The sequence below is a fragment of the Chionomys nivalis genome, chromosome 17 (genome assembly GCF_950005125.1).
Source record: "Chionomys nivalis chromosome 17, mChiNiv1.1, whole genome shotgun sequence".
NCBI classification, from domain to species: domain Eukaryota; kingdom Metazoa; phylum Chordata; class Mammalia; order Rodentia; family Cricetidae; genus Chionomys; species Chionomys nivalis.
In genome coordinates, this window is record NC_080102.1 from 25003665 (window position 1) to 25026412 (window position 22748).

Genomic DNA, 22748 nt, shown 5'->3' on the forward strand with positions numbered 1-22748 from the left:
TTAAAATCCCAAGTCAGTTCAGTACACATTATCTTATATAAAACCATGCAGACAGGAAGAAAGAGAACAGATGTTTTTAGTGCTCCCAGTAATTGCAGTTGTTCTTGCTCGAAATCGGGTGAATTAATCCTGGATGCCACACCTCACAAAAGAAGATGAGCTGCGATTTGCATCCTGGCAGTCTGAGTCTTCATTTATCAAACAAGCCTCTTTATTAGACTGTGCAACCGCGTGCAAGAAAACACAAGCTTAAGCAATGACTGGGCGTTTCTACTCACTTGAAACTTGATGGGCTACTGGGACCAGGGCTGACTCTGACTCAGGGGTGAAGGGCCACTCTGCAGGGACAGCATCTGCAAAGAGCAAGAGGAAGATTCTCCAAAACTAAAATGATATGACCTTGGGCTACTACACATAGAATCAGAGAATCCCAACACTCCAAAGATAAGAGTTTTTAAAATCCGCAAGGAAATGACAGCCAAAGGGAAAGGAATCACACAAATGCACAGTGCACCAAGACAATGAAACCACTTCTCTGAGTTTTTTTTCCTCTAACCAAGTTCAGTGACAGCATACTTACAGGTTCTCTTGTCCCACTGTGCCCCTTTCTCCTAGGTTATGCTTTCCTTCAAGGTATGGAGTTTCTTGGTTTGGCCATGCAGTCTCACCTGTCTGTGAGTCTCTAGGGGCTGGTGCCTTGGTTGGACTTGGAGTCTGTGTTCCAGCGGTGAGTGTTCCTGAGAGGAAAGGAGAGAGGTGAGCATGCATCTTTCCAACGGGAGCCCAGTCTGAAGAAGATGCTCCACGTCAGCGCTGCTGACGGGAGAGCTGATGTCAATCAGGATGTTGAAGGTGCAGGGATGAATAAGAAATGTAGCCACAATCATGTTTCTCTTGGAGTATGTAAGGGAAGTGGATGAGTCCCATCAGTAGCTGGTAAAGTGTGACGGGGCCATTGGGAACTTTCCAAATCAGTACGATTTGGTGGCACTGCACAGGACAGTGATGGCACTGAACACGGAAGTGTATGGATATGAGCCCTCTAAGACAAAGTGAACACAGCTTGCTTGTAATTGATCTGAGTCATGGTATACCCATGATTCCATCCACATTCCTGATTATTCACCTGTCAATAATTTTAATAATAGCCTAGGCTTTTAGTTCAACATCTATCTTCCATGCTCATAAAGTCTTGGTTTTAGGACCACTTCAAGACCTGACCCATGCTGACATAAGTCTGGCCTCTGGCAAGCTAGCAAAGCAGCCCTCTAGTCTAGAAGGTGAGGGAGGGATACAATTAAAGTGGCAGTTCCATTCTGTGGATGAATGAAAAGAGTAAGGCTGGGCTACAACCTGGCCCAGCAGATAGGCACCTAATTCAGCAGGTGTCATTGCTGACTGCAATGAGGAACATAGAGTTAATGAGGATAGGCCTCCTAGGCTGAGCAAAAGGCCCATGCAAAGACCTGGAGGAGTGAGCAACAGGGACTCTTCTGTGGCTGGACTCCAGAGAATAAAGTAGAAAGTGAAGGGGCTGTGGGAAACCCATGTTCCAGCCTACATTTCTGTAATGCGGTCCACTATTTGTGACCACTCTTCTGCATGGACTGGGAGTCTTGTGGTGTCCAAATCAACATGGCTGTCACCCCATGGACATCCATGTGAGTTGCAAAGATGACTGCTACTATCATCCATACACAGCTCATAACTGACAGGATCCCTTAAGACCAAGGGAGATCTGGTCATTTTCTTGGGGGTGGAGGTCAACATCATCTTTTGATTTCTCTTCAGGTATTGATTAGGCTGTACCCTCCAGTAAAGAAGGTACAAGTAATGCTTGCTACCTTGTTGGATTTCTATGTAAATCTTGAACAACCTGAGCCACATTCAACTTGTCTATGACTATTGTCTAATTTGATTAAAAGGCTTTGGGATCACAGCATATTGAAATGTAAGGGACTGGGGACATGCGACTCCTGTAGATGGCTAGGCTAGCTGAGAAGAGTTGCAGGAAGAAATAGCTGTCCAAATGTCATAGACTGAACCAAACTGCTTGTAGATGTCACAGCTCTGACAACTCTTACCCAACCGACCAGGAAATGGGAACACAGAGGGAGAAGAAAAATTGCTGTGGTGAGCGTGTGTGGTAAAGGCAAGATTTCAGTCCAGCTGTGTCTGAGACTGAGAGAGAACTGAGGTCCATGGTGACAGATGCCCCACTGATCAACGCAAAGTGACTTTGCTTTAATTTTCTTCCACACTAGTGCAAATGACGGACAGATCTCACATCATCGCATCAGGCGTTTATGTGATTAGAGGTATCCAAGTGATCTTTCCCAGATCCCACTATACAGCTCAGATGTTTGTGTCTGAAGTCTGTTAAATTTCAAGTGCTCTGTCCAATCCCTGTATTTTATAAGAAATGTAATCATCTGACAAACTTAATATGACTGCCTCTTTCAGAGAAGCCTGAAGCTGACAGCCTAAGACTTTAGGGAGAACATGTTTTAGAGGGAGAGTGTCAAGTTCACAGTTAATGAAACTCTAGCAGTGATGCATGTGACAGTCTATTAACCATGATGGGCGTGGAAGAAGGTTTCCTGCCACCCGTAAATACCAGAGGGAAGGGTTTTTAAAATAAATAGTTAGAAACATAAATGTTGTCTGTGAAAAAAGAAATTATGGACAATTCATGAATATGAATTAAATAAAATGAAAATCTGGATGACTGTACTCTCAAATATGATCTGGGAACTGTAAGGTTAGATATAAAGTAAGGATATAAATATGTTTTGCTTTGTTTTCTGAGGTTTCATTATATACACACAGGCATGCAATACAACAGCTTAATTAAATTTGATAAATTCTCTTTTATAGCTCAAGCTCTCCTCATAACTTGATGGCATAAATGTATATATATGTGTAGTTATTTTATAGTGCATCAAATATACATGCTGAATATATAATCAACAGTATCATTAATACTATGCAACAAAGGCAGTTAACCAGTCTGGAGGGTTGTCTTCTTGTGGCCACTGCCCATTTGCCACATGATACAAGACAAAGAAAAACCAGGAAGTGACTTTACAGGAAACTAAAATGGAAAATGCTAGGGATATAGAAAGAGAACAGGAATGGGATAGAAGAAGTGGGAATTCTGAAGAGTGGTAGAAGGGTAAATATTGTCAAAACATATTCTGTGCAATATGGCAATGTCATAACGAAATCCTTTAGCATGAAAAAAAGAGGCAGGTGGGAGAGTCCTGTGAAGAAGGGTCATTCATTTTTTTCATTCATAAAAGAGAATAAAAGACTGGAATAGAGAAAGGAAGGAGATTTGTTTTATCATCATTTATTAAATCACTTATTACTTTTTTCCTACTTTCAGCATGTGTATTAGAATTTGAAACTTTAGAAAGACGTTCAAACCATTTTCAAGCATAATTGCCAAGGAGGTGAATGTTGTCTCTCACCTGAGGCTCTGCTGGGCTGTGCTAGTTTGCTGGGTGTGGTCAGTATCCCAGCAGGATGCAAAGGGCTCCCTGTGCTCCTGGGATGCTGGGCATCTGCAGGGGAGGCTGATGTGGAGGGAAGGCTTGTCCAGAATGTCCTTTTTGCCCAGGGTGGCCCTTTAGATGTGCTATCATTCGTAGTCTGGGACATAGACACTGATTCTGTAGGATCCCATGTCCGTCTGCTTGTCACCCATGGTGTTCTGGTCATGTTCCTCGTAGCTGTGTGTTGAAAGTGACAATCATTAGCATTGCTGTTCTTGATCTCTTTGATCATGTATAAAACTGCAGACATATGAAATTCTCTCAAAGGGCAATTGCAATGTGTATATATAACACAGATAATTCAGATGCTTATATTTTACTGTGGACTAGAATAAGTAGATTAAACTGGATTTTGCTTTCCTTGGCAGCAAATCAAAAGAAGAATCTGGGTTGGTGAGATGGACTGCTGGTTAAGAGCACTTGCTGGTTTTGCCGATCAGGATTTATTCCCAGAACCACATGGTGGCTCAGAATCATCTATATCTACAGCTCCTGGGAATCAGAAGCCCTCTTCTGGCCTCTGCAGGCACTGCATGCGTGAGATACACATACATGCCTGCAGGACGCAGGCACTCATGCATACACATAACATAAAAACAAGCAAATCAATCTTTGAACAAAAGAAAAACAAAACATCTTCTCTAAACCCCGTGGACTCTCAGAAAGCTAGAATATGTGCTTGAGGATAAGGTGACCCTGTCTCAAATGTAAGAGATTTATTTCTAATCATATGATAGGCTGAGAAGATTGTGTGAGGCTCAGAGACCTGGAGGCTTTGGTTGCCCTTGTTTTCTTCATACTGTGAAGCATGTTATTTAACGCATTTTACTTCTGCTGCTTGTGTGTTCTCGTTTGCAGTGTTGGAGATGGAATTCAGGGCTTTGCACATGCTGTGTATTGTTTTAAATGTGAATGTGCTTGAACAGTTGCTCCCCAGCTGATAGTACTACTTTAGAAGGCTATGGAACCTTAGCTGCTACCTGACTGTAGATCTTATGCAATTGCCTCCTGCTTCTGCCGCCTTGTCTCTTCCTCTATGGTAGAATGTATCTCTTTGGACCATACACCAGTGCTCTCCTTCCCTTCCATTGCTTCTTATACTTAGTCATAACAACAAAGAAAGTTGCTAATACACCAAGCCAGTGATTGCCATTGAGATACATCCACAGTCCTTCTTTTTAGCCTTGATATTAAATTGGGAATAATTATGATTACAGTAACTCACAGAGCTTTCCTTAGTTAAGGTAAATCTTCCCTAATTATTTTTTAAAAATGTTAGTGTCACATGTTTGTTCCCATGGGAGAAAGTTAAAAAATCTTTCCTCTCAAAGTTTGTAAAACTAATACCAGTAGATAATTTCACAGCTGGGAGTTAAGTGGAGCACAATTGCCTCCTTAAAAGTATTCAAACATCTCATCTAGAACGCGAGTTGTCCTCTCATGAATTTGAATGTTTTTGTTCTCACTAAGGTTCTGTTATTTTTCTTATATCAATTGGTGTTTTTCATTTGAGGACCATGGCCAGGTGTTTTATTACTTTTTTGCCTCTAGCAATCATCTATTTTCATGTTATACCGAAATATCTTACAATTTTGGGTAGTTTTCATGATGTAAGTCACTATATTAACCTTTTGAAGTTGCTGGAGTTGAATGTTATTCCTCTCCATTGTCAAGACACACCCTTTGTGTAGCCTGCCTGCCTCCTTTTAATCCTTGCTGCTGCGCTGAGTAGGATACTTTAGATGAGCTCAAGCATGAAAGAACTCAATGTAAGCTGGATCATGACTGTAGTGTGTCTCCCTCCTGTCTGTGAGCAGACAGGAAATTTTTTTTTTTTTTTTTTTGGTTTTTCGAGACAGGGTTTCTCTGTAGCTTTGGAGCCTGTCCTGGAACTCCCTTTGTAGACCAGGCTGGCCTCGAACTCACAGAGATCAGCCTGCCTCTGCCTCCCGAGTGCTGGGATTAAAGGCGTGCGCCACCACCGCCCGGCCCAGACAGGAAATTTTAAGAGCCATTTTCAAACACTTTACTGGAAGGAAGCAATGGTGTTTTTTGACGAGTGAGTTAATTAAAGACTTATGATGATTCCAATCAATTGTTAGGATAGATAAAGCTGACTCTCAGTGAAAGAGATCACTCCAGGTAGGAAACAACAGGTCTTTGTGCCTTTTGTGTTTAGTGACCATACTGTTGATATTGCACAAAATGAGGTAGGATTGATTAGGAAAATTCTTGACCAGCCACTGCTGACATCATTTTATGACAGGGTGGAGTCACTAACACATTTTTTCTAACAATATCCAGCCAGGTGCAGTGGATTAACCAATCTATATCATGAAATGCCAACCTAACCATTTTCTGTGAATTTCCAGAGAAAGACATCAGCCTACTTTGTTGAAATAAACATGTCTTATTCCAGCAAATACTATCATTATGTAAGATATTGTAAATGGGGGAGGCTGGGTTAAGGGTATCAGAGAACTCTTGGTATTATTTTCTGAACCTTCTTATTTCAATACAGAACTCTGTTAATAAAAATACTAAAAGTCTATATCACCAGTGTGATTTCCCACCCTTGGCTGACCTTTCTGAACACTGTTTACACTAATGTGGTGGGAAGAGTCATACGGAAGCATTTCAGTTATGTATGTGAGATTAGAGGAGTCAGAAGGGAGCCATAGCAGAGGAGAGGGAAAACTGAGAAGCCATCTCACCTGAGGTTGACCATGTGTAAGTGGCACGGCTCTGTGTGGCTATGGTCCCAACAGGCAGCTCTGGAAACATCTCTTTGTTTTCTGTCACCTCTTTCTCTGAAGGAGTACTTGTCTTTGTCCAGGGGAAGGTCTTCAGATGAGATACCCACTGTGTGCTCCAGTGTGCAGGATACGACCTTGAAAGTGACTGCTGACTTTGGGTGGTGAACCTTGGAGTCCCGACTATTCCACCGGTAGTTGCACCTCAGAGGAAATAGCCAATGGCAGCTTTAATTTGCTTGCCACTTTGGGCAGGTAGAACTGTTGAGTCATCAAAAGACAATTAAGCAGCAACTCTCTAGACTGCAGATTTCATATTACTGGGTACAGTATCAAACGTCACTAAAGGATGTTCTCCTAACTCCACAGAAGTTGTATGATAAACCACTGTGAACAGATGTAAAGTGGTCAGAGCTAAATTGCCAGACTTTGACTGTCTCTCTTGATGAGACCTGTGGGTTTGTCAGAGTCCCTTTGTGACTTTGCAGCCCCTCAGCTGCTCCAGAACTCTGGTACTTGTCTCTTCAAGAGGCTCGTGCTATTTGCTTTGTGAGTACATGGAGACTGAGGTAGCATCAAGAAAAGCAGGGCTTTGCAGAAGAAACTACTTAAAAGTCTGACCCTCAGCAAGACAGACTTGCAGGGTTTTTTGAGAGAAATCTCTCTAAGGCACCTGTTCATTCATTTTACAAGGAATAGGAAAAAGAGGCACAAATGTTAAGTTTGCTCATGCTCTCCCTTGGAGAGACTAAGACAAAGCTGGGCTGAGCATTGTGGTTATAAGGTAAGAGGTTCGCACTAGTCTATAGTGTTCCTCCTTCTGGGTGGACAAGGTCTGATCTTCAGTTTGTGTTGGATTTTGTTTACTAATTGCCCTTTGACAGGTACTGCATAGAGGGCTTACCTAGGCGGTTGCAGAAGATGACCCCAAATCCTCCTTTCTTCTACCCTATTTCACATCTACGCCTCAAATACCTCATGCCACCTAAGCCTTGATCCCAAGAGTCAGACATGGGCTGGATCCTTTCAGCCCAGTTGTCACCTGGACAGGAAAGTGACTATCAGGTATGTCAAGAATAGTGCCAAAATTAAGTATTTTTTCTCTCTTTGAGCATTTGTTTTTACTGAAAGAGCACTAAAGAGAGACCTGATTGAGATTGGGGGTGGGAAGATGAGATTGACTTAATCCTCAGCTCTGCCCTCAGAAGCAAGCAGGAGAAGGTGACTTGTTGCATGGCTGATTCATTTCACCAAGCGGCCCTGTCCCTTACAAAGTGAGTTTTCTTCCACAGCACGATCTAGACATGCCCTAGATTATCACATATCAAAGAAGCCCACCACAGTGAAACTGGAACATCATTGACTGTGTTTATCAGTTCACTGTGGAGACGCTGATGAAAAGCTGACTGTATGCAGATGCCATGTGAATCACTGAGGCATAAGGCAGATGGTGGGACCACAGGAGGTTGTCTGCTTTCAAGGTTCATTCACTGAGTAGATACACATATAAATGTCACTGGATATAACCTAGAGTAACATAGAGTCCAGATGATATACAGATACTGGGTTGAACCACAGAAGATGGATTTGGGTTGCATATCTTTAGGACATGAGATTGTAGCATCTGGAGTGGAAAACTAAGCACCTTCAGAGCTGTGAAACACAGCTAAGTGGAATAGAACCTCTCTTTGGAGATGACAGAATGAACAAATTTGCATGGAATGGTGTTAAAATATTTGATTTCAAATTGAACATAGCGAAGAATCATGGAGAAATAACAAATATATGAAGAAATGTGTTCTCTCTAATCACTCCGGAACCTCTACTGCTAACTGTTGGGTTCTTTCAGGTAAGGGATATAATCCAACTCATATCTGAGCACCATTGCTCTTGTGGCTATTATGGGTGGATAATTTAAAGGAACACAAGAGTGTGACAAAACACACTTGGTCATAGGTTGTTCTGGTAGATGATGAGGACTTGACACAGACACACACATCAGGTGGACTTAGAGGTAGAGCCAGATTCCAGATGTGGGGAAGAAAGAGATAAGAGTGGTTCCAACACGGCTCCTGGTGTTACAGGAGACAGATAGGTAGTTGTTGAAAATGATGGATGGAAAGGGCTTGGGAATTACAGGGATTAATGACTCTAGAATAAGGATCAAATTTCCAATAGCTTCAAGAGCCCTTGGTTAGCATAGGAAACAATGTGTAATGCAATAGGGTGAAGAGAGGATTGTGGGAGTAAAGAGACAGGTATTCCTCATTGGGGAGAAAGGAGACAGCAGCTACTCAGTCCCAGGTGTTTGTTGTCAGTGAGAGGAAGATCCACAGAGGCCAATTTTCCCCTCAAATACCCCAGAAATCCATTTTTAAATCCAAGAGAAAAATCCTCTGATTTTAGCACCATCTAATTGAATAAAATTCCTGAAGGCAACATTGCTTCACTAGTGGATCTGAGTAATGTGGGGTGTGGGGGTGCTCTGGCCTCTATAATAGTTTATACTTACCCAAAGCTTTGGAAACACCACTGGTAAATGTGTAGTTGATAACAGGGGATTTCTCCACCATCTCCCAGAAGTCAGAAAAAGTCCTTCCTGAAAAAAAGTTACACCATGGAGAAGGAAGCTTGGGTTTGACTGCTGGAGTGTGAAGCTCAATACTTAGCCAGAGAGCTTCTGGGTCACTGCTGCTCACCTGACTTCCCTGCCATCACACAGATGAAGACACAGTCAGATGCATTGGTTTGACTCACTGTAAGACAAACGGGCACACAACCAGGTTACAGTTTCTAGGGACAGCTCTAAGGCTACAATGCTGTTTCTGTCTGCCTGGTTCCCCACTCAGCATAGCATGCATTCTGTCTCACTGAACCCTCATCAGCATCCTCTATGGAAGATGTAAGCATGTGTCTGTAGGCCTTTAACAGAGAATCCCCAGGGAGAAGTGTGTTTAGGAATTCAGAAGTTGTATGTTGTTGAATGTCTCATTGAATGTCTGTACCATGCTGATAGAAGATCACTCTCCCCTGCCCCCCGCCAAGAGCAGCAACCAGGAAAGCTGCAGCAATCACACTCATCTAAGTCATGACTCACTCGACAAAATGTTTGACCCTTTGCACTTTGAAGAAAATAGTTACCTTCCCTGAATCTGTCTTTTTGTCTCTAAAGGGGGAGGGGAAGTTACAGCCACTGCTAGAGTCCACTGATACCCTACCTATGTTGATTGTCATATTAGTCCTTCAATTTTAAGGGCTCTAGGAAGAACCCTGTTTGAATGATGGATTCATCAAAGACTGGCGTTAGAAACCAAACCACACCTAAAGGTTCCTGCAGCCTGACCCATGACAGGGTCTGGGATGCAGAAACCTATCAGGCTTGGCTATATTCCTTGAGGAGTGCCAGGGTACAAACCTGCCGGGAACCTGAAAGATACACACCCGAGAGGATGGAGGTTGACTTAAAAATCTCAGTGAGGTAGCTAGTAGAATTCCCAAGGATGTCCACCAGCAAAGCTGTGAAATCTGCAAGACAAATTCGAGAAGCTCCCTGGATTCGGATGCAAAGACACAAGGGCAAAGAGATGGCATTTGGATTTCTCTTTTTATTCAGAGTAGACTTTGCAAGTATAATTTAAGTTAATCTGTTAAAGACTATTGGTATTCACACACAGAAAAATGCTAATTTAAAAAACAGTGAAAGTAAATTCAAGCAAAAAATTCTAGGGTCCTTTTTTACAATCTAACTCTTTCTCTGTTAATACCCAAGAGCTACCAAAGGTTTTCATTGCTTCATCTAACGATAGTAGACTGTCAAACCTATTCAAAAGGAATCAGGCCCAAAGACATGTAAGATCACTTTACATAAAGTTGGAATTTGAAAATGCAGTCATATTTAATGTTGGGTTGTTTAATACAGACATCAAAATAAATAAGACCTTTATGCAACATCGTCGGGAATGTCTCCTTTTGTCCACTTTATTTAGAGCATGGAAGGAAGTCTAAGAGACTTTTTATAACATTTTAGCTTGAAGAACTGTTGAACACTTTCTCTCTTAGCAAGATTTGAATGGGATCCACAACCAGCACGGTTTACTCTAATCAGTAAAGTTTCCTTTTTTTTAGATCTAAAGATGAGTCTGCCACATTCTTCTCCGCTAACTCATGGCTATTCAGGACCCAGAAGTTTTTGGTTCCCTCTTAAGAGGCACGTTGTTGTACAAACCTCAGTGATTTCTAGACAGGAAGCTCCTAGAGCCCACTGGATAATTTCCTATCATGCCTGATACAGATTCTTCTTTTACTCAGGATGAGGATTGTGAGTTGCTTGCAAGGGCAACCAGACTTGAAAACACACACCCTGTAGATGTATACTAATACCCTTGGCTAAGCAGTAGTTGGCATAGCAGGCCAACGCTAGCAGGAGGTAGGTAATGCTGTGTGTGAGTCTGAGCTACAATGTGACATTACATGTTTGTGTGGTCACATGGTTACCCTGGCTGGGGAACAGCCATGTTGTATACTTCTGCAGGGGTTGACACCACTAAGTCAGTGCAGAAGGCTGGTGACCATGGGCCTCTTTATTTCTGTGTTATATTGTAGAGCCCGATGATGTGTACTATCTTATTATTCATTCAACTATTTCCTGCTACATCTCAAGACTCTCCTTCATTAATTTACTTCTCTAATACATATCCATAGTGTCTACAGTGTGCCAGATGCCTGCTAGATACTGGAGATTTTTGTGAGATATACAGCAGAAGTAAAATTTAAGGGGACTCAGTTACACGGTTCAGCATGTAAAGGCATTTGTCATCAAACCTGCTAACATGTGCTTGATGTCCACATGATGGGAAAAAAGAACCTATTCCTGAAAGTTGTTTTCTGACCTCCACAGGTATACTAACGGCACACTGCTGTTGGATGTACATGCCCCCTCCAATAAATAAATGTAAATGTATATTTAAACATACTTTAAAGTTATTGAAAAAGGAAGACTCACAAGCTGAGTGATAAAATGCAAAGTTAGAATCATGATTTTCATTGCACAGAAACAGGGATCTGGATCCAGATGCTAAGGATGGGTCCTGGTTCTGCCAAAGACTTAACAAAAATGGTGGTACCTGCTCTGAGTCCTATGCTATATTACAGATCTTGGATTTGAGCTGAGATTTGTCTTCAGCCAAAAGTCCTTTGCTCCCAAGATTCCCACCACCACTCATACAACTCAGACAACTCAGGGTCTTCTGCCTACTTCCTCTTTGAAACTATGTTTACAACTCTTTCTCTGGGCTTGAAAGAAATTCAATTATTGTTCCTTTGGAGATATTCTTTGTTCCTACAGAAATTTAATTTACCAATTTACTATCAATGCTTAGAGAAGAATCATGTCTAAGTCCCTTTATATGTAAATAGAAGTACACAAACAATTTTTATGTCGACCCAATTAAGACTGTCTTTTAATATTTAGAGTGAACAAGGCTAGGGTACAAACATTGCTCTGAGCATTGTTGAAAAGAATGTAGATGCCTAAAAGATTTCTAGAAGTTTTAGCAAATTGAATCACAACAAGATTTATTTCCCTGTCAGTCAACAATTCCATTTCAAGGGCTCTATCCTAGAGAGATAATTGAGTTAGTGCTTCAAGTGATTCTGCACAGGTGCTCATCACAGCCCTATTTAGAGTAGTAAAGTTTGTCAGGATTAGGAGACAAGGTAAATAAACCATCATCCTGTGATGTGGGATTCCCCTTTGTATGCTATGAATATGCTTTATTACCATTGGTTATTAAGAAGTTGTTTCAGTCAATGGTTTAGTAGAGTTAAGTCAGGCTGGAAATCTAAACAGAGATATAAAGAGAAACTGGTGGAGCTGAAGAGATAAATGTACGGAGATATATTTCAGATGGATAGGCATTTTTCAAACCTTTCAAAGACTAACAGACTGTGGCATTTAGATGTTTAGGAACTTAGTCTTTTCTCAACAATGAGACACATCTGCTCATGGCAGCATCAATCTACTTCAAGAGGATAATATGCATCGAAGAGGCTCCTTATAGAGATTGTTGGCCATTTGGGCAAGAAACTGCTCTTGCCTGGACTGCTTGGGAGTTTGCTGTATGAACTGGACATGCAGAACCCACAGAAAAATGACTGATGAACTTGCCTAAAGGTGAGACAGTCCTTCAGGGTTCCTGCTTCATGAAAGAGTTTGCCAGACATTCTGCAGGACACAGAAGAAAGTGACTGACAAACTGCCACTAGAGGCAAAACAGTCTTTCAAATTTCCTGCTTCATGGAAAAGTTTGCCGGATACTACAGGCCTGTAGGCTGAAGATGGATGCCCCAATGTCACAGAACTTTGGGTGACTGTCCAAACAGTGAGATATCTCTGTTTATTCTAGAGTTTTGGAAATCGCTTACAATGCACTTTCTGTTTACTTAGGTAATACATCCTTCTGGGGTCTTTGATGGAGTTGAAGAGAGTTATAGTTCTACTTATTCTAACCTCCGCTAATAACTTATTCCAACTCTTCATTGGCTGAGAAGGTGTAGGGATTTTCCATAGTTATGATAAAAAATAAAGTAGATATAAATATTGTAACTGTAATTCTTGCTTGATACCTGTTTTGTTATATGTAATTTTACTATGTTAAAGTTAAAACCTTCCTTTTTATTTAGATAGAAAAGGAAAGATGATGTGAAATTCCGTTTTGTATGCCACAAATATGTTTTATTACCAGTGGCTATTAAAGAAGCTGTTTGAACTGATCTATTGGGAGCTCACCAAGGCCAGCTGGACTGGGACTGAATAAGCATGGGATGAAACCGGACTCTCTGAACATGGTGGACAAGGAAGGCTGATGAGAAGCCAAGGACAATGGCACTAGGTTTCGATCCTAATACATGAACTGGCTTTGTGGGAGCCTAGCCTGTTTGGATGTTCACCTTCCTGGACCTAGATAGAAGTGGGAAGACTTTGGACTTCCTGCAGGGCAGGGAATTTGGACTGCTCTTCAGTATCGAGAGGGAGGGGGAATGGAGTGGGGGGAGGGGGAGAGGAGTGGGGAGAGGGGGAAGGGAGTCGGGGGAGGGGGCAATGTGTGGGAGGAGGGGGAGGGAAATGGGAACCGGGGAGGAGGCGTAAATTTTAATTAAAAAAGAATAAAATAAATAAATAAATAAATAAATAAATAAATAGAAGCTGTTTTAGACAATTGTTTAGTAAAGTCAGGCAGGAAATCTGAACAGAGATATAGAGTTGAAGTAATTGGAGTCGATGTCATATAGCTGCCAAAGGAGACAGACGCCCCGGAACCTTACCAGTAAACCATGAGCCTCATGGTAAAATATAAAACAATAGAAATGGGTTAATTTAAAATGTAAGAGTTAGTTAGAAATACGCATAAGCTATTGGTCAAACAGAGTTGTAATTAATATTGTTTCTGTGTTATTATTCAGGTCTGGACAGCCGGGACATAAACAAGCAGTCTCTGCCTATGGCCCTGTCTTTCAGTGAACAATGTGAATACGTTTGAAGGACTGGGAATATTTCTATATATAGTGCAGTTGAATGGATTTTAAGACATATTGTAAAATAATCCTTACCAACTGTACATCTGATGGAGGATCAGAGCATTGATACACCCTCAAAGAAACTCTAAATAGGATTGCATTATCAAACCCCTCCTCTCAAGACTCGGGAATCTATTTTGATAAATATTGTGAGAACTAGAGGTGGTAGACCATGCCAAGAACAACGCTTTTCTGAACAAAGCAGGACTGATGCACGTGAACTCTCAGAGACTGTGGCACGACCTGCACAGACTCACACTAGATGAGGACCACCCGCTGAGAAGGGGAAGTGAACACAAAGTCCCATCTCTAGCCAAGAAGCTGTTCATAATTGATTCCTTCTGGGAAAGGGAAAAGCAGTTTTCTCCAATCGAGTGTCATTAGGTATATCAACCACATTCCAGGGTACATCCCATGCCCAGAAATAATTGTCCAAAACCAAACAGCAGCAGCAACAACAACAAAAATGAATTCTTTGTTAGTTTTTATGTGTTTTTTATTTTGGAGGGTTTATTTTGTAGTTTGTTGGTTTTTCTTTTTCTTTCTTTTTTGAGATAGAGAGAGGACGATGTTGGAAGGATAGGAAGATGAGGAGGTTTTGGGAGGAGTTGACAAAGGCTGAAAAATATGATCAAAACATACTGCATAGCCAGGCGGTGGTGGCGCACGCCTTTAATCCCAGCACTCGGGAGGCAGAGGCAGGCGGATCTCTGTGAGTTCGAGGCCAGCCTGGTCTACAAGAGCTAGTTCCAGGACAGGAACCAAAAAAAAAAAAACCATACTGCATAAAAATAGTTTAACAAAGACTGCATAGAGTTAAAACATAAATTTTAAAAAAATACACACTCTAGCTGGGCAGTGGTAGCACAAGCCTTTAATCCCAGCACTTGGGAGGCAGAGGCAGGTGAGTCTCTGTGAGTTGGATCCCAGCCTGGTCTATAAGAGCTAGTTCCAGGACAGGCTCCAAAACTATAGCAAAACCCTGTCTTGTAAAACCAAAACTAATTAACTAACTCACTAACTAAACAAATAAAATAAAATAAAAAACACTTAATTTAGTCAGAGAATGTAAAAATTTTGGGGGAGCAAGATTTGCTGTTGTTTGCTTGTTTATTTTTTTAATATCACAATTACATCTTCAAGCCTTCATTGCAGGGGTGAGGCCATAGCACTAAATTCTGCACAATGGAACATGGATGGTTTTGCACTATAAGTGTATAGCAAGTGAGTATGCCTTTCTTTACACTTTTGTGTTATAGCTGGAGTGTGGTGGTAAACTAACTTGCCTCCTGAGAACAAAGGCAATACCTTATAGAAAGTGGAGCAACAAGTTAGAAGGAACTTGGGTCTTTATATTTACAGATGGCATAGCTATTTCAAATATTTCCCAAACTTACTAATATAAAAATATATTAAAATGTTAAGTAGAAAATGGAAATAGGAAAGGAAACCCTTTGTTCTTTTGCAATCTCTATTATAACAAGTAGCCAGAGGACTCCTTTTATAGATATGGTATAAACCTTGCCATTATTCTTCTGCATAGGAGAATCACACTATAGCACTAAGTTCTTGAGTTATTGTCCTTATGGTCTACCCATTGCCAGGTATACACAGTGCCTCCATTTCCTTTCTGCTCCTAAACTCTATGTTCCACTAGAACAGAATGGGCCCTCTCTGCTTAGGCCAGGAAGAGCACTTAGGTAATAGTAGATTCTCAATAAAGAATTGTTGCTCGAGTGAGGTAGTGGTAAGAGAGAAATCCTCACTTCTATTTTTCAAGATTTTTTTTAAAACTTAACAAACATGCAGTACTTTTGGATTATAAAAGTAATACATTCCAAATATTGCAAAGCCATGTTAAGGAATACTCTTCCATTTCCAAAACACTCCAATCATCTGTCAGAAGTAATTACCTTTCTAGTGTTCAAATATGTACATATTTTATCATTGATAACACTGTATGCTGTATACTACTTTGAATGTCTTTTCCTATCTGAAAATTCTTGGGAACATTATTTTTGTCTTCAGAACACACACGTACTCATTTGTGCACTATATGTGGCTACTTTTCAGTGTTTCCTGGTGGTGAATATTCACGTTTTCCCGTGATTTTTCCACATAAACAATGGTAATGAACACCCATTTATGAATAACAGAGATTTCTCTATAGTAAAAACAGACAAGGAAGTGTGCACACCATTAAGTGTCGTAAATATCACTATGTTATCTTACTATGAGGAAAAAATTACTCCTTTAGCAGGTCTTACACCTCTCTTGGGCCAGCCCTGTTGGCAGAGATGTGGGTGAGCCAGCCCCGATGTTGTCAGCATGGAAGAGCTATCTCCATTTCTCCACCCATCGCATCATGGGTGGGAGGGCGATAACCCCCCATTAATGCCTGGGGCAGGTGAGAGAGCTGGTTCTGAGGTCACAAGAGCTGTCCCTGCCCACCATCAGTTGCAGCACTTAGGAAAGTAGACCCTGCATCTCACCTGTGCGAAACAGTGGAGATGATGCTGTTGGTAGAAATGTGAGTTAGCCAACATTGGGAGCATGGGAGAGATGTCCCCACTACTCATCTGTCATGTGGCAGCATGGGCAGAGTAAAGAGATCCCTACCCCACATCAATGCCGGAGGCAGATGGAAGAGCTGAGGTCATAAGAGCGGGAGAGCTGGCCCTGCCCCTCATCAGCTGCAGCCCTGGAGAGAGCAGCCTCTACACCTCACCTGGGCAACACAGTGGTGCTGGCCCTGAAGGTGTAGGTGTGGGAGAACTAACATTGAGGGCATAAAAGCAGGAGAAATGGCTCCACCCTTGCCCTTCACAAGCGGTAAATTAGTTAAGGCAATGCTGGAAAGTTCATGCTGGTGGTGAAGACAGGGAGAGCTGGTGGGTTGACCAATCCTGCAACTACCCAGGCCCAGAACCAGAGTTATGTGTTGGCTCACCTCAACATCCACCCATCTGTGACCTCCTGGAACATAGTAGTAGGAAGGAGGTATCAGTCCTTCCAACCCAGGACTGTAAGATCTCCATGACACAGGGCAACAACAGGATGTCCAGGATGAGTCCCAGTGGGGACTCAGTATCAATTGTGTGGCAGAGACCAGAGACCTCAGACCTGACTAATGCTTCTTTGGAATGAACGCCTGCATGTAAAAATCTACGCATAAAGGGGTTTACTGCATGACACTGTATCAACTGCAGCTTCCATGGCAAGTTTCTCCCCTTTTTCCTACTTCTCTTCTTCTCTTAAATTTTATTTTGGTTTTTTTTTTGGGGGGGGGGTCTGGGAAGGAAGATGGGTGAGATCAGGAGGCATGACATGGAGACATGATATGAAAGACACAAAGAATAAATAAAAAGTTAAAAAATATATTCCTAAAATGGCACAATCAAAATTGGAAAAGCTACAAGGGTATGGCATGTTTTACCTACCTGATAAGTCATTGGTTCTATTGTTCAAACAGTAGCAGTACCTGGTAGGGAATTTGGCTGGGTCAACCGTCTTTGGGTTAGAAACTGTGAAAAGAAAATATTTCCTTGGTACCTAGACACTTTGACTGGCCCTGAGTCCCTCACCCACCATATCACCACAGGAGAACCGTTAACACTTACTGTTGTAGATGGCCACAGAAACCTTGTGAAAGGCAAATGAGCTGTAAGAAGTAATGCTAAGCACGGAGAAGAACTGCTTGCTATCTGTTGAAGAGGGAGAGAAAGAAGCTCAAATGCTTGCTGATATAGCCTTAAATAAATCAATACTAGCAATGCCTGTGATCTCAGCTCTGGGAGGCTGAGGGAGGAGGATTCTGTGTTTGTGACAGTCAGAGCTATATAGTAAGACTTTGTCATGGAAAGCAAACAGAAGAGTATGTGTGAGGGACAGTAAATATGAGCAAGGTATAGGATGTATTTATATGAAAATGTCATAAACAGACATCTAGAACAGTGGAACAAATAGAAGACCCAAACAAGAGTACATGCAACTATGGTGACATGATACGTCTTATTTAGGATTTCTTTTGCTGTTAACAAACAGCATGACCAAAATCAACTTGGAAAGAGTTTATTTCATTCTACAGGTGGTAAGATGTAGTCCATCATCCCGGTAAGTCGGGGCAAGAAATCAGGGCAGTAGCCCGGAGAAAGAAACAGAAGCAGAGACCATGGAGGAGTACTGCTTACTGGCTTTTCCACTCAGTCTGCTTTTGTATAGCACACAGGGTCACTAGACCAGAGTTGGCACCACCTACAAAGAACTAGACTCACCCACATCAATCATCAATCAAGAATACTGGAGGCATTATCTCATCTGAGGTTTACTCTTCCAAAATGACCCTTGCTTGCATCAAGTTGAAATAAAATTAGCTACTATATGATATTTGGCAAAGATACTAAAAACATACATCAGAGAAAAGATATTATTCTCAACAAGTGGTGCTGAAAACCAAGATGTCCACATACAAAAGAATAAAATTAGACCCTTATCTGTCATCTTGTATAAAAATTAACTCCAGGTGGAGTAAAGATCTCAATTTGAAACCTAAAACATTAAAATTGTTAGAAGAAAATATAGCCAGTGTCCTACAAGATACAGATATAGAAAAGGCATTTATGAATAAGACTCGATTTGTACAGTAATTAAAGACACAGTTGACAACTGGTACATCATAAAACTATAAAGCTCTGGACAGCTAAGGAAACAATCAATCAAGTGAAGGAAAAACATACAGATGGGAAAACCTTTGTTAGCTGTGTATATTACAAAGAACTGATATTGAGAATATATGAGGAATTTTTTAAAAAATCAAAGAGTTAAGAAAGTAAGTAACCCATGATGGACTGAGGATCAGAACAGAGAGTTCTCAATAGAAGAAATAAAAATGTCCAGTAAATAACTCAAAAGTGTTCATCATCTTCAGCAATTATGGAAGTGTAACCGAAACAATTTTGAGATTTTATTTCATCACATTCAGAATGGCTAAGATCAACAAAACAAATATAAGCCATTTTCATATTGGAGGAAAAAGAGAAAATTGTAAATGAACTTTTTAAGGAACACTATGTGTTGAATGAAACCTAGAGCCAATGGGTACATCTGCAACAAACTCCTGTGCCTAAGGCCCAGGAAACATTGCAGGAGAGGAGGCAAAAAGATTGTAAGAGGTAGGGGACCAGGAAGTCTGCAGTGAGAATGCTTCTCCTAGATTTGACAGAAAAGTATACCTACAATAGCAACAATACGACTACCTCAACAGGACTAGAACAATTACAATATTAATAGACATGCTAAGAAGGAAAGGGGAAACCTCATGGGGCTCTATCCTTAAACAAAGAACTATAGGAACTAATGACTCCTGAGAGAGGAAGAATCAGCTTAAGGGATAAGGCTCCTAACTGTTTACCCAATACAAAGTCATCTCTGAAATCATGTACACACACATTACAACACATTGACTCAGCAGGCTTTCTATAATTTATGTGTCTATGTATCTATCTATCTGTAATATAACAATCAAAGAAAAAAAGATCATCACTTTGAGAGAGAGTGAGAGAAAGACATGAATTGGAGGGAGAAAAGGAAAGGAGGAAGTAATATAATTATATTTTAATTAAAATGTTTGAATAAAATGTTATAAACATTATTTTATGTAATATCTAAAATCATTAATAAAAACAAGAAAAAACAAATATAAAAGAAAATGAGAAAAAAAGTGAAGGAGAAGCTGGGCCTGGTGGCGCATGCCATTCATTAGTTAGTTGCGGCACTTGAGAGGCAGAGGCAGGTAGATCTATGTGAGTTTGAGGCCAGCCTGGTCTACAAAGTAAGTTCCAGGACAGCGAGGGCACAGTATCCCCAAAAATACAAAAGTAATATGCATAAGTTGGTGGTAACTAACAGTTCTCTAATTAGATACAAGGCCTGCCCAACAAGAAGGAAATCACACCTGGTACTGGAAACCAAGCTAATTACACAGGGCTAGGACTGTTATGGATCTTGAAAGAACCTAGAAACCACCACTTTCCTGAGCTAGTATAGCAAACTGTATTATAAACATTAATCCTTATACCCACAGGTAAGTATAGGTCTTACTCCTGGTCAAAGAAATGTCTTCTTGTAACAGACAGAGATCATTACAGAAAACCACAACTAATCAAAATGTAGAGAACAAGTGACTACATGGTTCTCAACCCCAACTGATAGAGATAAATACAGAACACAGGCTCAGGGATTGTAGGGAAAGAAGTGGTGGAAAGATTGTAAGAGGCAGGAAACTAGGAAGCTTGCTGTGAGATGTTATCTCATAGAACTGTCAAAGAAACTATACCCATGAAGTCTTATCAACGTGACTTTCTAAACAAAATGTGAACAAGGAAAACCCCAATAAACATGATAACATGAATTCGGAATCTAAAGGCAAACAAGGAATGCTGACAGTAGGAGAAACAGTCTTCCCCAGGGAAGAGTCCTCAAATTGGGAATATATACATATATATTTAGGGAATATATACATATATATATACATATATATCTGATAGCAATTAAAGAAATTTGAAACCTAATTTAGGGAATATATACATATATATCTGATAGCAACTAAAATATATACATATATATCTGATAGCAATTAGGGAATATATACATATATATCTGATAGCAATTAAAGAAATAGAGGATGCCAATCTGAGAAAGGGTAGTTGGATCTGCATTGGAAGGATTGGAGGGAGGAAAAGGATGGGGGAATAATGTCATATAATTATGTTTTAATTTTGAAAAGTAAATAAAAAAGATAAACGTAAACCACATAAAACCTACTATAACGGTAGCTGCCATTGAACTATCTGGTTTTCCTGAAAACTCCAGCAAACTGAATATCTTGGGTGTAGCAATTTCTCCAAGTTGTTGCAACAGATTTTCATATACTTAGAACTATGAAAATAAGAGCTACTGATAACCTCATGGCTGTAGAGGCCTGGGAATATGGTATCCAGAATTCCGAATTATTTTAATAAGTGTCCCCCAAGTTACTTTTACTTGTACATAATGTGCAGTCCTAGGTAATGCTATTCACATAGCCTTCCATGTTGAACTGGCATTCTCTAGTCTTTTATTCTGCCCAGTATTCATTGCCTATGTATTCTCTTTATTGCTTAAGAATTCTGTTTATTGCATTCTTTTTCTTCTTCCTCCACTAAAATATAGATGCCCAGGGCAAGAGCTTTTATTTGGTTTGTTTCTTGCCTTACCTTCAAAATGTATGATAGAGACTGTGGTAGGTCGTTCAAAAACATTTGCCAAGTAATAGTAAATCAGACTATAAAAGATTCTTTCAATTCTTGTTAAAAATAAATTCATGGATTACCAATCAGTAAACACCTTCTTTCTGCAAGTTATTTTACTAGAAGCTAAAAAAAATAATAATAAGAAGGCTAATTAGGGCAATAATGTAAACCTCAGAACTCCTTTTGTCTTAAAACAATATATATTAAGGTATATAACTTAATAAATGTTCTTTCTTAGGAAAGCTTGTGACTGCAAATGACAGCCCTGCACATTTATTATGCTAGCTCTGCAGTTTGATTTCAGAATGCCCTCAGACCTCCTGCTTTATGTTGATGTGTTCGTTGTCATCATGGGTTCATCGTGTCATCAATGGGACAACATGCTCTCTATTTTGAACACAGAGACACTGAGATACAGTAGTATAATGTGTCCTGCCAGGTCACAGGCAAACTAGAAAATAAACCAATAAAAGAGAAGCTCTGGTCCAGATGGTACTGAAATGAGCGGTTACCTTTTAAAGCTCTACTGAGCATCCCATTCACAAGCTCTGTCAGGTTGAATGCAGACAGATCAACTGACCTTGCTGGGAGTTCTGGAAGAGAATCAAAAACATCCCTGTTGGGATTTTTCTCAGCTGCAGAGACAGTTTCTCATTTCCAAAATTGGATCAGAACTTTTTTAGGCACATGCTGAACACAGACCAAGTGCCAGACACAAGGGGCTCAGAGGTAAGCAGCAACTCATACCAGGAGCTCAGTAGGTGACAGTCAATGACACGTACTGTGACTCACATAGCACTTATTTCCAGTGACTGTTTTATCTCTGCGTTTGGAGAGAGCAGAAATTGACAGACTACCTCTCATCCATAGTGGGAGACCCAAGGCCATCCTGAGAGTTCTTAGCACCTCTGATTTTGGAAATTGTGTTCTGGTGCTTACATGGACCCAAACCTGGTAGGGTACTGGCATCTAATAAAATATTAGTAAATTTTCCAGAATTTCAATGTATGGGTTTCATCCTCAGAAATGCATATTTAATAGAACCCAGACATCAGTATGAACAATGAAGTCCCCCAGACATTGGTGTCTACAGCCATATGGAGAAAGGCTGCCAGTTAAAATATTCCCACCTCCCAGCTGTTACTTGAGTACCTAGAAACATTAGTTGAGGAGGCTGACAGAGTGGTTGAAGGTCCTCTTTATAGTAATAAAAACATTGTGTCCAGTGTTTACCTCATGCTGAGATGGTGTTACCCCCTGCTGTGTTGATTGGGAGTTCTTTTACAGAAGTGGAAATATTGCTTAGCAGTCTAGATTCCCATAGCCTGGCAAGGTCAGGGAAGACTCACCAGTAGTTGCAAGAACCTGTACCCCCTTTACCAGCTTCTCTTCTCTTTTGAAGACAGACTCTGGAAAAGGAAAACCTTTTGTGACACAATGGAGTCTCTGTTCCCAGCCCCAGGGGTATAAAGAAGGCTTGATGTGACTCAACAGAATAAGGTAATTAAGAGACCCTGAGGAAGGAAGAGCCTTGGTCTTCCTTCACTTACTGGTAATTCAGTTTCAGTTCTAGT

The 22748-nt window shown here is 40.7% G+C and overlaps 1 protein-coding gene across 1 annotated transcript in view; it reads right to left on the reverse strand.

Annotated features, from left to right (window-relative positions):
* The window catches only part of Hhla1 (HHLA1 neighbor of OC90), a 34961-nt gene that overhangs the window by 6973 nt on the left and 5240 nt on the right, over nucleotides 1-22748 (reverse strand). Inside the window, exons 5-15 of the mRNA XM_057792819.1 lie at nucleotides 22524-22583; nucleotides 21687-21767; nucleotides 17506-17589; nucleotides 17326-17409; nucleotides 9752-9835; nucleotides 9010-9066; nucleotides 8823-8909; nucleotides 6283-6514; nucleotides 3474-3727; nucleotides 669-737; nucleotides 279-353 (exon numbers count right to left, since the gene is read on the reverse strand). Coding sequence (XP_057648802.1) covers nucleotides 279-353; nucleotides 669-737; nucleotides 3474-3727; nucleotides 6283-6514; nucleotides 8823-8909; nucleotides 9010-9066; nucleotides 9752-9835; nucleotides 17326-17409; nucleotides 17506-17589; nucleotides 21687-21767; nucleotides 22524-22583 — 1167 coding nt within the window. The remainder of the gene's footprint in view (nucleotides 1-278; nucleotides 354-668; nucleotides 738-3473; nucleotides 3728-6282; nucleotides 6515-8822; nucleotides 8910-9009; nucleotides 9067-9751; nucleotides 9836-17325; nucleotides 17410-17505; nucleotides 17590-21686; nucleotides 21768-22523; nucleotides 22584-22748) is intronic.